At 39.0% G+C, this 15010-nt stretch overlaps 1 protein-coding gene across 1 annotated transcript; it reads right to left on the bottom strand.

The window, feature by feature from the left end:
• Positions 1 to 12063: 12063 nt before the first annotated feature.
• LOC121792531 (probable E3 ubiquitin-protein ligase RHB1A) lies at positions 12064 to 14948 on the bottom strand. Its single transcript, XM_042190512.1, has 5 exons — positions 14750 to 14948; positions 14084 to 14241; positions 13087 to 13411; positions 12883 to 12992; positions 12064 to 12708 (listed from the first exon to the last, which is right to left on the bottom strand). The coding sequence occupies exons 2-5, from the start codon at positions 14144 to 14146 to the stop codon at positions 12664 to 12666; spliced, it is 543 nt and encodes a 180-aa protein (XP_042046446.1). The 5' UTR covers positions 14147 to 14241; positions 14750 to 14948; the 3' UTR covers positions 12064 to 12663.
• Positions 14949 to 15010: the final 62 nt, after the last annotated feature.

Genomic DNA, 15010 nt, shown 5'->3' with positions numbered 1-15010 from the left:
AATTTCCTAAAAAACTAAAAATACATAATTTAATAATCTCCACCGCCAAATTTTGCTCAAATGTGCTCCATTAGATCATCTTGGAGTTGGGCGTGGGCGGAAGAGTCACGTGTCCTTGCCCGAATAGACAACCGTTCTTGTATAGACGGATGCACTCCACTGCGTGGCGGACTACTTGCGGTAGAGCTTCCGGGGGCTTCAGGGTCGAACCAATTTCCCGCCTCGGGTTCTTCGTCTTGGACAATCATGTTGTGCAAGATTATGCACGTATACATGATGTCGACCATGCTCTCCATGAACCACGTACGAGCCGAGGCTTTGATAATGTTGAAGCGCGCTTAGAGAACCCCGAACGCCCGCTCCACATCCTTCTGAGCAGCCTCCTGCTTCTGTGCAAAAAGCGTCTGCTTTGCGTTCACAAGCATGGTGCACGTCTTCACGAAGGTTGGCCACTTCGGGTAGATGTCGTCGGCAAGATAGTACCTCATTTTATAGCGCCGGTTGTTAGCGGTGAAGTTGATGGCCGGCGCTTTACCATCCAAAACTTCGGCCAAGAGGTCGGATTGGTGGAGCACGTTTATGTCGTTGTTCGAGCCGGGGACCCCGAAGTACGCATGGCAAATCCATAACCGGTAGTCGGCAACAGCCTCTGTATAACGGTGGGGTGGGTGCCTTTGTGGCCGCTCGTGTACGACCCCCTCCACGCCACCGAGCAATTTTTCCATTGCCAGTGCATGCAATCGACGCTGCCAAGCATCCCGGGGAATCCGTGCACTTCTTCGTGAAGGCGGAGCAGGAACTGGCAATCTGTCGTGCTTGGCTTCCAGAGAAATTCGTCGGTGAAGGCTGCCCGGACGCCTTTGCAGAATTGGAGCAAGCACATTCTCCCAGCGCTTTCTCCAATGTGGAGGTATTCGTCGAACACATCCGCCGTTTGTTCAGTCGCAAGCTGACGGATTGCTGCAGTACATTTCTGCAACGTCGTGTGGCTGGGACGGCCGACGGCGTCGAACCTTTCTTGGAATAACTCTTCCCGGGCCGCCAATGTATTTGCGATGTGGAGAAATAGCGGTCGCCGCATGCGGAAACGGCGACGGAAGTAGGTATCTCCCCACACCGGGTTATCGCTGAAGTAGTCGCGGACTAACCTTGCGGCGGCTTCCTCCCGGTTACGATCGATAAGTCCGTGAGCGTCTTTGGGGCGGCGCGGCTTCCTCCGCCTCCCGGCGTCGATCTTCTTCAAGTGAATCTTCCATTATTCGACGCATTTGCTCATATGGATCCATTAGATCGATTAAAATTGGGGGAAGAATAAAAGAGATGATTTGAGGTGAAAATTGGAGAGGAAAGAGAGAGGATTTGAGAGGTTTAGATGTGTGTTTGTGTGTGAAATGAGGATGAAATAGGAGTATTTATAGAGAAAAAAAATAAAAAATAAATAAAAAGTAAACGGTAATATTACCGCTTTCGAATTTTTTATTTTTTTTTATTTAATTCGATTTTTTTAAAAAAAATGAATTATTGTGTCAGCGTGACGAAACCCACTCGCGGGCCGGCGAGTGAGCGTCACGCATGGCCTGGGAGCGCGCCACGTCGCGGGAGCGCGTGGCGAAACGTCTCGCGCTGCGTCTCGGCGTGACGGGCGTTCTGGCGGGATGGTGACGGGACGGGACACTGCAACGCATCCCGCCATCGTTTCGTCACGGAGGAACGAAATTCGGGCCACCCGCGATGACCCGTTGCGGGTGGCCTTAGTTGTGACAATGATAAGGTGATTAAGGTCGATGATCATTATTCACTGGAAATATAAATTCTTTTACTACTACTGTATTTAAAATGGCCTCTTTATTTGTGAGAGAATATGATATGCTTTAAATGAAATCACCTCTTTATTAGGCCACTTGATTTTAATAAAATTAAGCTCTGTTCTTAAAATATGTTATAAAAAGTGAATGAATATTGAGGAGAAGGAGATTGTTTGCAAAATGATTTATCTGTTGGGTCTGATTTACTAAATAGGTTGGGGCGGTTTATAGTTTAGATTTTCGCTTGATTATTAAATTGATTCAAAATTTGAATTTTTAAGAAAAATCAATAGTATTAAACTGAATTTTCCAGAAAAATTGGATCCAAAATCTCATTTTGTGAGAGAATATGGTGCGTTTCAAATGAAATTACCTCTTTATTTGGCATCCACTTTTTGATTGTAATAAAATTTAGCTTAATAATTAAAATGTGTTCGAGTTTTATTAAGATGGAGGGTGTTTGAAGAATTGTTTATTTGTTGAGACTGGTTTATATAACTAACTAAGGTTAGGATTACCCTGAATTAAGGTATATAGAATTTAAAACAATTCAATTGCATTCCAACGCCGAAAGCAAACATTGACAAGGTCAAAGAAAAAAGAAATAGAAAAACAAAAATGAAAAAGTATAGACAGATTCAATTCCCCCAAAAAATGAAAATCTATTTAAGAGTTGCGTGAAAAAACATACAGTATTTTTTATAAAAATGGTCAATTTTCTTATATATTTGCATACAGGATAATGAAAATCAATAATCGAGTACCAGCATAATTTCAAAATATATAACTATTTCCTTTTGTTTTACGTACAAATTTATCTTTAGGCTAAATGTGCAGTCAAAATTTACCTTCATCGCATTTACCAAAAAAATAATTTCATTTTTTAACAAGAAGAAAGACATCCATGAATAGATCACACACATCTTCTATCTGAAATAGGAGTGTATAACAGCTACACACACGGCACAAATAAAAGGTGCAAACTGTTACAGAGGATGGATGAAGAAGCGACGCATGTGCATGGGAGATTAGTGTGGAGATGCATCACACCAAATCAAGAAGTGCAAGATTCAAAAAGTAGTTAGAAACGGCTACTAGCCGTTAGTGACTGTTGTTGAGCTCTCGGTTGAAGCTCGACTGTTGTAACTGCTGTTCAAGAAGTGAAGTCTCGATCACTTCATTAGTTTACTGATGTATATAAATAGCTGATGTAGAGTAGTTAGCAGTTAATTCATTTTGTTCATCACATTCTTAAAGCAATAAAAGACTCTACAATTTTTCTCCCAAAATCCTACTAACTATTTTCTCTCTAGTTCTTGTTCTTGTCGATCAATCACCATTGTTTCAACAATTGACGCCGTCTGTGGGAAAGCGATTGATCGATCAGGAGTTTGAAGAATGGCAGCTAGGCTCGAGGCGGAGAAGTTCTCGGGCAAGAATGACTACGGCTTGTGGAAGATGAAGATGAGGGCAGTTCTTGTTCAGCAGGGTCTTGCGTCAGTTCTGACTTCGACTGAATCAGATGGGAAGGCGAAGGCTCCTGTGTTGGATGAGAAAGCACAAGCTAAGTTCAATGAGATGCAGATGAAGGCTCATAGTGCAATCATTCTGTGTTTGGGAGACAAAGTATTGAGAGAGGTTCAAGGGGGGAATACGGCTTTGGGTATCTTGAAGAAGCTCGATGAAGTTTACCTTGCAAAGTCCCTGGCCAATCGTTTGTGCATGAAGAGGAGGCTTTATTCTTACAGCTTCTCTGAAGATAGATCAATAGTTGAGCAGCTAGAGGACTTTTGCAAGGCCGTAAATGATCTGGAGGCAGTGGATGTGAAGATGAAAGATGAGGACAAGGCGATTCTGGTCTTGAATGCCTTGCCCAGTTCCTATGACCAGTTGAGAGATGCGATTCTTTATGGGAGAGACACAATTATAACCTACAATGAGGTTTATTCTGCACTCATGGCCAAAGAGTTGCAGAATAATGGCACAAGGAAATCAGAATCTCAGGCTGAATCTCTCAATGTCAAGAAATGGAACAAGAAGAAGTTCACAAAGAAGTTCGAGCAGCCTAGATCTCAAGCCTCTGGATCCAAGGAGACAAGATCTTGCCATTGGTGCAAGAAGCCTGTCCATTTAAAGAAAGATTGCTATGGCTGGAAGAAGAAGATGGCTGAAGAAAACAAGCCTCATACAAATCTTGTCAGCAGTAAAGGTGAAGAGCCTGCTGAGGTGCTGAATGTTGATGATAGGATTGAGCAAGGATCTTGGATAATGGACTCCGGTTGCTCATTCCATATATGTCCAAATCTAGACTGGTTTTCTGAATTGAAGGAGTGTGATGGATCAGTCTTGCTAGGCAACAACAAGGCATGTAGCATCAGAGGCATAGGCAGCATTAAGCTGAGATTAAGTGATGGATCTGTCAAGATCCTCACGGATGTCAGGTATATACCTGAGGTTAAAAGAAATCTTGTATCACTTGGAACTCTTGAAAGGAAGGGATTCAGCTTTTTTTCTGAGGGTGGAGAAATGAGAGTATGCAAGGGACAACAAATCAAAATGATTGCCCACAGGAAAGGCAGTCTCTATTACCTGGATGCTGCAGTGGTTACTGGTGAAACCCATGTTGTTGTTCATGCGGATATCAATGCTTGGCATCTAAAATTGGGACATCCAGCAGAAGGGACCTTGAAGGAGATGATAAAGAAGGGGGTGATAGAGGCAAGCAATCAAGAAAAAATGATAAAGTGTGAAGATTGCTTGCTTGGAAAATCAAAGAAACTGCCATATCCAGCAGGTACTCATACTTCTACTTCACTTCTAGACTATGTTCATTCGGATCTTTGGGGTCCATCTCCTGTCAAGAGCCTTGGTGGGGGCAGGTATTACATGTCCATCATAGATGACTTCTCTAGGAAAGTGTGGGTGTTCATCTTGAAAGAGAAGTCAGAGGCATTTGGGACTTTCAAAAGCTGGTGCACAGAAATGCAGACTGAGAAGGGTTCTTGTCCTAAGGTGCTGAGGACAGACAACGGGCTGGAGTATTTGTCCAAGGATTTTGATGTCTTTTGTAAGGAGAAAGCTATTAGAAGACACAAGACCGTGCCTGCCAACCCCCAACAAAATGGGGTGGCAGAGAGGCTCAACCGCACTCTTCTTGAGAGGGTGAGGTGCCTTCTCTCATCCTCTGGTGTAGGTAAAGAGTTCTGAGGAGAAGCGGTGACTACAGCGGCCTACCCCATCAACAAGTGTCCCTCTTCAGCCATAAAGGGGTCCATCCCAGATGAGAAGTGGTATGGATCAAAATCAAATTATTCAAGGCTAAAGCCTTTTGGGTGTAAGGCATTTGCTCCCTTGAAGCAGGGAAAGCTCAGTGCAAGAGCCTTGAAATGCATCATGCTAGGCTATCCAAAGGGAGTGAAGGGGTATAGGCTCTGGTGTATTGAGCCTCAGAGTCACAAGATAGTTATTAGTAGGGATGTTGTCTTCATTGAAGATGATATGCCATTTCTGATGCAGAAATCTCCAAGAAAAATTGCTGAAGACACTGCTCATTTCACATTCAAGGATGCTGATGCTCCATCTGATGATATGAATATGGAAGATGAGGAAGCAGGTGGAGTTTCAGAGGATCAAAACACTAGAGTGAATGATCAGCAAGTCACAACACCAGAGCATCAGATTGCAAGGGACATGCCAAGAAGAGTTGTGAGAGCACCAGCCCGATTCAATGATTATGAGATGCTCTATTATGCTCTGAGTGTGGCAGAACAACTAGAGACATCAGAACCTAATTCCTATCATGAAGCTATGAATGGATCAGAGAAGAGTCAGTGGCTTCAAGCTATGGAGGAAGAGGTGGAGTCCCTAATCAACAACAAAACATGGATATTGGTTGACAAGGCTGAGCTTAGAAAAGTTATTGGATGCAAATGGGTGTTTAAAAAGAAAATTGAGACCGCAGCTGCAGAGAAGGTCAGATTTAAGGCTAGGCTCGTTGCTAAAGGCTTCAACCAAGAAGAAGGGATAGACTTTAATGAAGTCTACTCTCCAGTTGTGAAGCACAATTCCATTAGAGTGCTCATGGTAGTGGCAGCAAAGAGAAACTGGGATTTGGAGCAATTGGATGTCAAGACTGCTTTCTTGAATGGGGAACTTGAAGAGACAATATACATGGCTCAGCTACAAGGCTTCGAGGTCCCTGGGTCAGAAGAGAAAGTGTGTTTGCTCAAGAAAAGTTTGTATGGCCTCAAGCAAAGCAGCCGGCAGTGGTATCTCAAGTTTGGAGAGAGCTTGGCTGATTTGGGATTTGCTAGATCGTTGTATGACAGTTGTGTGTTCATCAAGAGGCAAAGGAACAAGACTCCCATCTACCTTCTCCTCTATGTGGATGATATGCTCATATCTGGGGCAGATTCAATGGAGATCAGGAAGGTAAAGAAGCAGCTCATGATAGTGTTTGAAATGAAAGATCTTGGTAATGCAAGGAGGATACTCGGAATGGATATAGTCAGAAAGAGAAGTGAGAAGAAGCTATGGTTGTTTCAGTCTGAGTATATTCAGAAAGTATTGAAGAAGTTTAGAGTTGATAACATGAAGAGTACTTCAACTCCAATGCCTATGCACTTCAAACTGTCAAATGAGCAGGCAGCCAAAAGTGATGAAGAAAGGAAGGAAATGGATGCAATTCCATATTCTAACATCATTGGGAGTCTGATGTACCTGATGATATGCACAAGACCCGACATGGCTCATGCTATAAGTGCAACAAGCCGTTACATGGCAGCCTATGGCAGACAGCACTGGAGTGCTCTCAAGTGGACTTTGAGGTATTTGGGAGGTGCTAGTAACCTGGGAATTTTGTTTACTGATCAAGGTGGAGCGGAGGAAGAAGCTTTGCAAGGTTATTGCGACTCAGATTATGCCGCGAGCATTGATACAAGAAGATCGCAGACTGGCTACATATTCACTTTGTTTGGTGTTGCTATATGTTGGAAGTCGAGTTTGCAGAATGTGGTTGCTTTATCCACCACTGAAGCTGAGTATATAGCACTGACCTCAGCAGTGAAAGAAGGCAAATGGTTGTTCGGTCTCGTTGGAGAGTTCAATGTGCAGCAGACTGGAGTCGCCATACATTGTGACAATAATGGAGCATTGTGTTTAGCCAAACACCAGATGTTCCACGAGCGCAGCAAACACATCGATGTTAGGCTGCATTTTATACGTGATGAAGTGGAAAGTGGGAAAGTGAAGCTGGTGAAGATAGGCTGTCACGACCGCCCTTCTAGGGTATAATAAATGCGGGCGATCGCGACTTAAACAGACTTAAATATAACAAGGAAAATAGGCTAGGGTTTCATCAATAAGGCTTGACCAACATATTAAACGAGCAATTAAGTATAAAACAAGATGAGGGCTCGGGTTTAAATAATGAGTTGGGCCAGACATTAATATTAATGGAAAAGATTAAGAGTTTGACATTATCCAGCAAGACTTTAAAATATCCAACAACGGAACAAATTCAAGTCCAAGCCCAATTGCTAATAAGTAAAAGAAATATCGCAGCGGAAAACGACCAAGAGAAAGAGTGAAGTCATGTGTGAAGACACGACGACACTCGGAGTTTCAAGACAATATTATCATTTCGTTTAATTTGCTCAACACCGCCAACCGCTCGTCGCCGCTCAACCTGCACATAAGGAAAACATATGCAGGGCTGAGTACTTATAAAATACTCAGTGGACTTATGCCGAAAACATTTTTAATAAAGATATAGTTTATCATGCCATACGTAAGTAACCATCAGGGTTTAGCTTTAGAAAGGCCCGAGGCACTCAAATCATTTCCCATTGTAAAATTCGACTGATCAGTCATTTTCCCATAGACAATAGCCATATCTGCCAATACATGACAAGGAATGCGGCTGCAAACCAGGTCACTAGACCGGCCAGCCCGTACGCTAGCACACGATCTACCATAGGTGTACACTAATCCAAGTAGGGTTTGCGGCCCTACGAGGACCCGAATTCGATTTATATAACAGTGGCAATAGCCATATCAGATAGGCACGTTAAAACAAATCACGGCATGATAAATACTTTAAACCACCCTTATAGCTCCACAATCATACGTAAAAGAGTTTAGTAAAAGAAAGCCCACACATAGTGTAGGGTAGAAAAGAAGCCCACCTCGACCGTTTAGATACCAACTACTGCCTTTCCTTTGTTATCACGCTTCGCGCACGAGTTATCACCTTTAGATAATGTATATATCTTATCACTCACAACCATTGACTTAATATTATGCATGTCCCTATCGTTTTCCCTTTTCCCATCTTTGAACAACACATCATGTCATCACATATATCAATCATGTATATCACTTATAACAACATAGTGTTTTTGTAAAGGTAGAAATCTGGCAGCACTGCGCAACCATTTAATAAAAATTATTAAAAATTCACCCGACTTCCGTTGGGGCTAAAATTTCACCACAACGCAGTAGACTCATCAAATAACTTCCAGTTTAAAAAATCATGCTAAAATAACGTTTTTAGGTCAGTCAAATAGAAAACGTAACCTACTGGTCGAGAAAACAGTTTCTGCCAGAAATGCGCAGTCAACTTTAAAAATTCACCAAAAATCCATATTTTATCCAAATGAGTTGAAATTTACACAAAACACAGAAGACATCATGAAGTTTACTCAGAAAAAAGAATCGATCAAATTGGAGTTCATTTGTTCGGTCAAAAACGAGTCGGAACTTACTGTTCGGAATCACAGTTCCTCATGCTTTTAGAAATTCGAATTAGGGTTTACCCCCACTTATTCAAAATCAACCTTTTCATGGTTTTAACATACAAGCATGCTCAAAAGGGTCCTTAGACACATATTTTCATGAAATCACATATCATTCACCGAGGATTCATTAAATCATCAACCAATTGAAATCAAAACGCAATCAAACATACGATTACACATTCCCACCGATTAAACCCTTAGATCTACATTCCCTACACTCTCTACATGCATGACGGAGTCAAAGAAGGTTTAGATGGAGAGGAGTGAAGAATATAGGTTTGAATTTACCTTTCTTGGACGAAACAATCGGTAGAAAGCGAATAAAACCTTGGTTCTTCAATAATCTCTATTTATAGGCTTAAGGAATAGAATATCCCACAATTAATTGAAGATTTGGGAGAATAACTTAAATTAAGATTTGAGAGATTTGGGGGAAGGGAATTGGCGTGAATAATGAGGGAGAATAAGGGAGAATATTTCGAAAATCATGGCCATTTAATTAGCCATTGATTTAATTTAGTATTTTCACGGAGCAGAATAAAATAATACGGAGCAAGAAAATTAATAAAAATCCTCCCACAATAAATGGAAATAGGCGTGTGAAATATTCCTTCCACAAGGAATAATTTCCAAATCTTGAATAAAATAAGATGAGGCAAGATTTGCTAGGATATTCCAATTAAACATGGAATGAAATAATTAAGGGATCAAAATAAATAATGATTAATTTCTTTTCCCACAAGTTAAGAGATTTCGTAATCTTCTTAGGAATAATAGGGGCCGATTCTTTCATCAAGAAATAGGATAATTAGGCTTTGGATTTAATTGGGTAATTATCCCAAGCAAATAATTAAATCCAAGAAAATAATTTCTCTCCATAAATTCATAGTGGTCGAAAATTCCAATAAAATGGGTAAGACAATTATTGATGATCCTATTAAAATCTCACTCCCCAAAATAAAAATATAATTTGCGGCTATATTTCATTCCGCATCGATTAATTAAGGCCACGTTATCAATTCGACAAGATTGACTATTCCTCCTCTCAACTCCAAAACAAAATTAGGTCGCATAGAAATCAAGCAATTAATTCACTCGTCAATTAATCCACACACTTCACGGCATTAAAACATTTAATGCAAAATTTTAGGGTTCGAAAATTAGGGTTCGAAAAGTGGGGCGTTACATAGGCACAGCTCACAATCCCGCAGACATGTTGACAAAGCCTTTGAGTAAGGAAAAGTTTAGATATTGCTGCAGATTAGTGAGTATGCATCAGATGGTATTTTGAGTGTTGCTTCTTCATCCAAGGTGGAGATTGTTACAGAGGATGGATGAAGAAGCGACACATGTGCATGGGAGATTAGTGTGGAGATGCATCACACCAAATCAAGAAGTGCAAGATTCAAAAAGTAGTTAGAAACGGCTACTAGCCGTTAGTGACTGTTGTTGAGCTCTCGGTTGAAGCTCGTCTGTTGTAACTGCTGTTCAAGAAGTGAAGTCTCGATCACTTCATTAGTTTACTGATGTATATAAATAGCTGATGTAGAGTAGTTAGCAGTTAATTCATTTTGTTCATCACATTCTTGAAGCAATAAAAGACTCTACAATTTTTCTCCCAAAACCCTACTTTCTATTTTCTCTCTAGTTCTTGTTCTTGTCGATCAATCACCATTGTTTCAACACAAACAATTAACAAGAAATGTATACCGTTGCTACATACATTTAGAGCAATCGAATAAAAATGAAGAAATCATTCCGCTCCAAAAATAAAATTTTGGCTATTCGTGTGCGTCACTATTAAATATTAATGCATCTGTCGACTGAAAAACAAGACACAAACAATATATAAATCGACAAGCAAAGTGACACGTTGTCTACGTATTACTCCGTATAAATTTAATTTTGAAGGTGGTGAAAATGAGCAAAAGATACTAGTACTATAGTAGGATAAACAATGACATTATCTTCATCCCTCCCTAAAAATGACATTAGGTCGAGTTCTACCTCTATATATATGACCAAAGATATACATGAGCTATATGAGATTCAGTTAAAAAAGATCTTGTACAGAATTCGATCCGGAGATAGCAAGGCGAGCTTGAGTCTGATTTCTAGCTCTCTCTATTCTACCACTATATAAGCCTCACATCCGTACTCACTATCAATATAAGACGTATTCACTTTTAATTTCTCTAAGAATGATTGACCAGTAAAACATAAGACGCATTTAAATTCTAAAAATGTCATGCTTGTTTTAGTTGCTTTTTGTGCTCGTAAGTGTTTTTTCTTTTTGATTTTGTGCTTATTTTTACGTATCGTTGCTTGAGACTGCCTTTTATTATTGGGTAGGTGGCGCCTAATACACATGTGGTCCGCCTTTTATGTTTGGATAGACGACACTCAATAATTATTTTAAATTTATTTTAAAGCTTTTGTTTCTACTATTAAAAGTTGTGGTGGGTGTTGGATGAGCATTTACGGATAATACCATAATATGAGAGAGGGCTCAAGTTCGAATTCAATATCATTATCAAGTAATACTCCCTCCGTCCCTGAAAATTTGTCACCTATTTCCATTTACGTTCGTCCCTAAAAGATTGATACCTTTCACTTTTACCATTTTTGGTGGTGGACCCTTACATTCTACTAACTCGTTCATACTCACATTTTATTATAAAACTAATATATAAAAGTATGACTCATATGTCACCAACTTTTTCAACTCACTTTCTATTTTATTTCTTAAAAGCCGATTCAAATAGTGACGAATTATGAGGGACGGAGGGAGTATAATATTATCAAGCATTACACAAACTCGAGCTTGGTAATTGGGTGGTGAAATGAGCTCGAACAATAAGATATAAACTCGAGTCGAGCTTTCATTGAGTATTCGGCTTAACTCTTGTTCCCTGCCCTAGTTATTAAGCGACTAGTTGATATTTTTAGTGTACAATTAATTTAAAATGGAGTACATAGTACTCTAGAAAACAACATTACAAAAACCTTGTATACAGATATTATCATATTTCTGGCCCAAAAAATTTATCCCAAATTAATTATCACATTATATTCTATCCACGCTACAAAACAAGTCCTTAATATTTTAATAACACACATGATAAAGTATTTGAATAATTAAGTAGATTGAAAATACATGAAAATGGTAAGATTGACAAGGAATATGAATCTGAATCTCACAACATATTTTTAACTAAATATAATCCAGACACACTCATTTAAATCATGCCCCATACCTATAATTATGAACTTTACCTCTCACCACAATAAATGCCATTTCTTTAGGTCCAATAATTTATGATTAGGGAAGCACAATATGTAATAGTGACACTTACCAAAATTTAATTTTAGCCAAATATTTAATTAATCAATCAATCAATAGTATAGTGCCAATTCTAACCACCACCTCAAAATAAAATAAACCCACCAATCATTCTAGATGGCAAAGGAACAGAATTCACTATGACATTCCAAAACATGCTCACTAAATTTACTCAATGTTTCTAGGAAATCTATCACATGTGTATGATTACATAAATCTGCACATCTGTCTCACTAAATTTTTGTAATAGTAGTTCATTAATCTGTACATAAATCTATCACTAAATTTCAAAGCCAAGAACAATTCTATCACATGTGCATGATTACGTAGATCAGCACATTCAAAGAAATTTACAACCAAGCCTGAAAATATTCAACACGGGAGAAGCTATATAAATTGTTTCGTACCTTAAATCTTGACAGAACATACAGAGAAATCTTGAATTGTGGTAACTATATCCCCTGTCTATATGCATCTCACACCTAGGTTTGTGGCGACAGCCCTTCTGATGAACGAATGATGATGCCCTTCTTTATCAACGTTGCCATCACTGAAACTAATCTGCTTCAACAGGGCTGAACTGGGTCGAGACATTTGAAATATTTACAAAGTGAAATGATCTTGTACAAATGAATGTTGATCCATAAAGGATTGAAAATGATGAACTGCATGGATTCCTATCTATATACAAAGAAGAGCTATACACATAATAGCCAAGCTAATCACATCTTGCCACGCCCACAGGACTTTCGTATATCATTTCCTGCAATTTGGAGAAATTAAGTAAATATCAAAATTTGTTTGCATAAAATCAGTACGAAAAGTGAAAAGTGGATACAAATGTTATTTCATGATTTTGTAAGAGAAGCTACAACCTTAAAGAAAGAATAAATTAAACAGAAAAGAAATGTTGAGTATATTCAGGCAACGAGCTAACCTGATCACAGATAGGGCAGGTGTCGCTTCTTTCCATCCACTCAAGTATGCATGAAAGGTGAAAGTGATGGTTACACTTGGTCATTATTTTTGGATTCTCTGAATCATACTCTGTGATGTATTGTAAAAGGAAATAGATAGTAAAGCAAATATGGAAAGAAGGGAGAAAATAAAAAATATACAGCAAGTGAGCAAACTATTTTACCTTCTAGACAAGTAGGGCAGGCATCTTCTTCATCCGTTGCTGCTACTGTAAGTGGATTAGATTTCAAAAGCTCAAGGTCTGTCTTCTTAGGAGAGAGTGGAACAATGCCCAATTGGATATCCTTGCAAATATGTTTTCCTAAAAACTGGCCACTTAAAGCCGTGTCTCTCGAACCAACAAGTGGACGCCCCAGAACCACATCGTATGGTATAGGTGCAGGAGGAGATCGATAAGTGTCAGGAGCTGACATGTTCAGATTTAAATCTAGCAACGCTCCACTACTGCGCGAACTGAGGAATGCATTCTCTTCTGGAGATGGTTGGTACTGAATAGTGATGTGACATATTAAAACTAAGTGGCCATAAGGAAAGAGTGCTAATTACACAATGGTAAAAACTCAAAGATAGTCCACTCAAATGCAAAGAAAAATAAACTCCTTATACCCGTGAAGGATTTCAAAATGCTCAATAGTCAAGACTGTAGGGAGAGAGCGAGATGAAGTACCTTATATACATTAAAAATTAGTACTACTAAAGTATAAAAGACTATTTATCATCTTAACAGAAATACCCCTTTTCACATCATTTATCTCAATCAAGGTCCATGTATTGACCAAAAGACTCCCCATTACACCTTTAGATCTCCGCAGGCAAAATAGTTTTCTAGGTTTGTAACCATTTTTAATGTGACAAACGGCAGTGCTGAAGACATTTATATGGCACTGTATCTGTTAGTCTATTACTGTTCTATCCATCTGTCCAGTATAAGTGTAATTTCTACCACAGCCTCAGTTTGAGTAAACTAGAGACTTGAAAATTACATCTGTCTCAGACTTGGATATGATAATATTGGACAACAGTTATAACTCAGATTCCAAATTTAAAGAATTTTTGTAGTGCATAACTTATAAAATTTATAAGCAGAAAGACTATTTGCTGACTGAGATTGGCCACGGATAAAGCGCTAAAACTTAAAGATAACAAGTGTGGCCACTAACATAATAATATACTGGCGCTCCACGAAGCTCCAGCTTTCTGGATGATGAGCAACAACCTCCCATTTCACCAAGTCCTTTACCTAACAACTTAAAATTATAATTTTCCAAGCCTCTTTGTGCACTGTGGAATCAGAGGACTGCCACAATCATACAGAACTCTGCATAATTACAGGAGCAGCATAGAATTAGCAAAAATTCAAAATCATAGTATTAAATTATGAAGGCCAATTACCAAAAATTACAATCAACAAAAGTAACTACAGTATCATATTAATTTGAATACATTATGCTGCTCTAGTTACATTCACCAGTTATGCTAGAATCAAATATTCTAACTTGTCTCTGTTACAACTCTAGTTATTCCAAAATCAGGAAATAATGTTTTCACAGTGACCTACTTACAAACCTAACACAAACAAAAGCTTCAAATATACAGTCACAGCATTTATACGCAATCTCTCAGTCAAAATTCCAGTGCCATAACCATAATTTGAAAGAAATTACTAATCAGCCACATCAATCCTTATCCAGACTTTCACAGAAACTCCATGTGCAGTAAATTCAGTTCACCAACAACATAATAAAACACTAAATCAACAAGTTTCGATAACAAAACAAGCACGATAAAGTTAAAAGAAGCGGAAGAAGATAGAAAAGAAATTTCACCTCAAAATAACATGCGGGTTGAAGTTTGAAGAAAGAGACGATGAATCAGCAGCAACATGTTGCAGAAATAACTTCCAATTTCGAAATTTTCATTGGGAATAGAATAACGGGTGATCATGGAAGTACTTACAAAGTGAGGAGCAAAAGGGAAAATATTTGGGGTAAAGTCAAAAATGAAAAAATGGAGAGAAATATTAGAGATGCACGTAATCATTTCTTGAGTGGTGCTTATCACTTTGTTTTATTAGGCTCAACATATCA

This window comes from Salvia splendens, chromosome 2, assembly GCF_004379255.2.
Source record: "Salvia splendens isolate huo1 chromosome 2, SspV2, whole genome shotgun sequence".
Taxonomy (NCBI): domain Eukaryota; kingdom Viridiplantae; phylum Streptophyta; class Magnoliopsida; order Lamiales; family Lamiaceae; genus Salvia; species Salvia splendens.
This window is presented reverse-complemented; position numbering and strand designations above follow the sequence as displayed.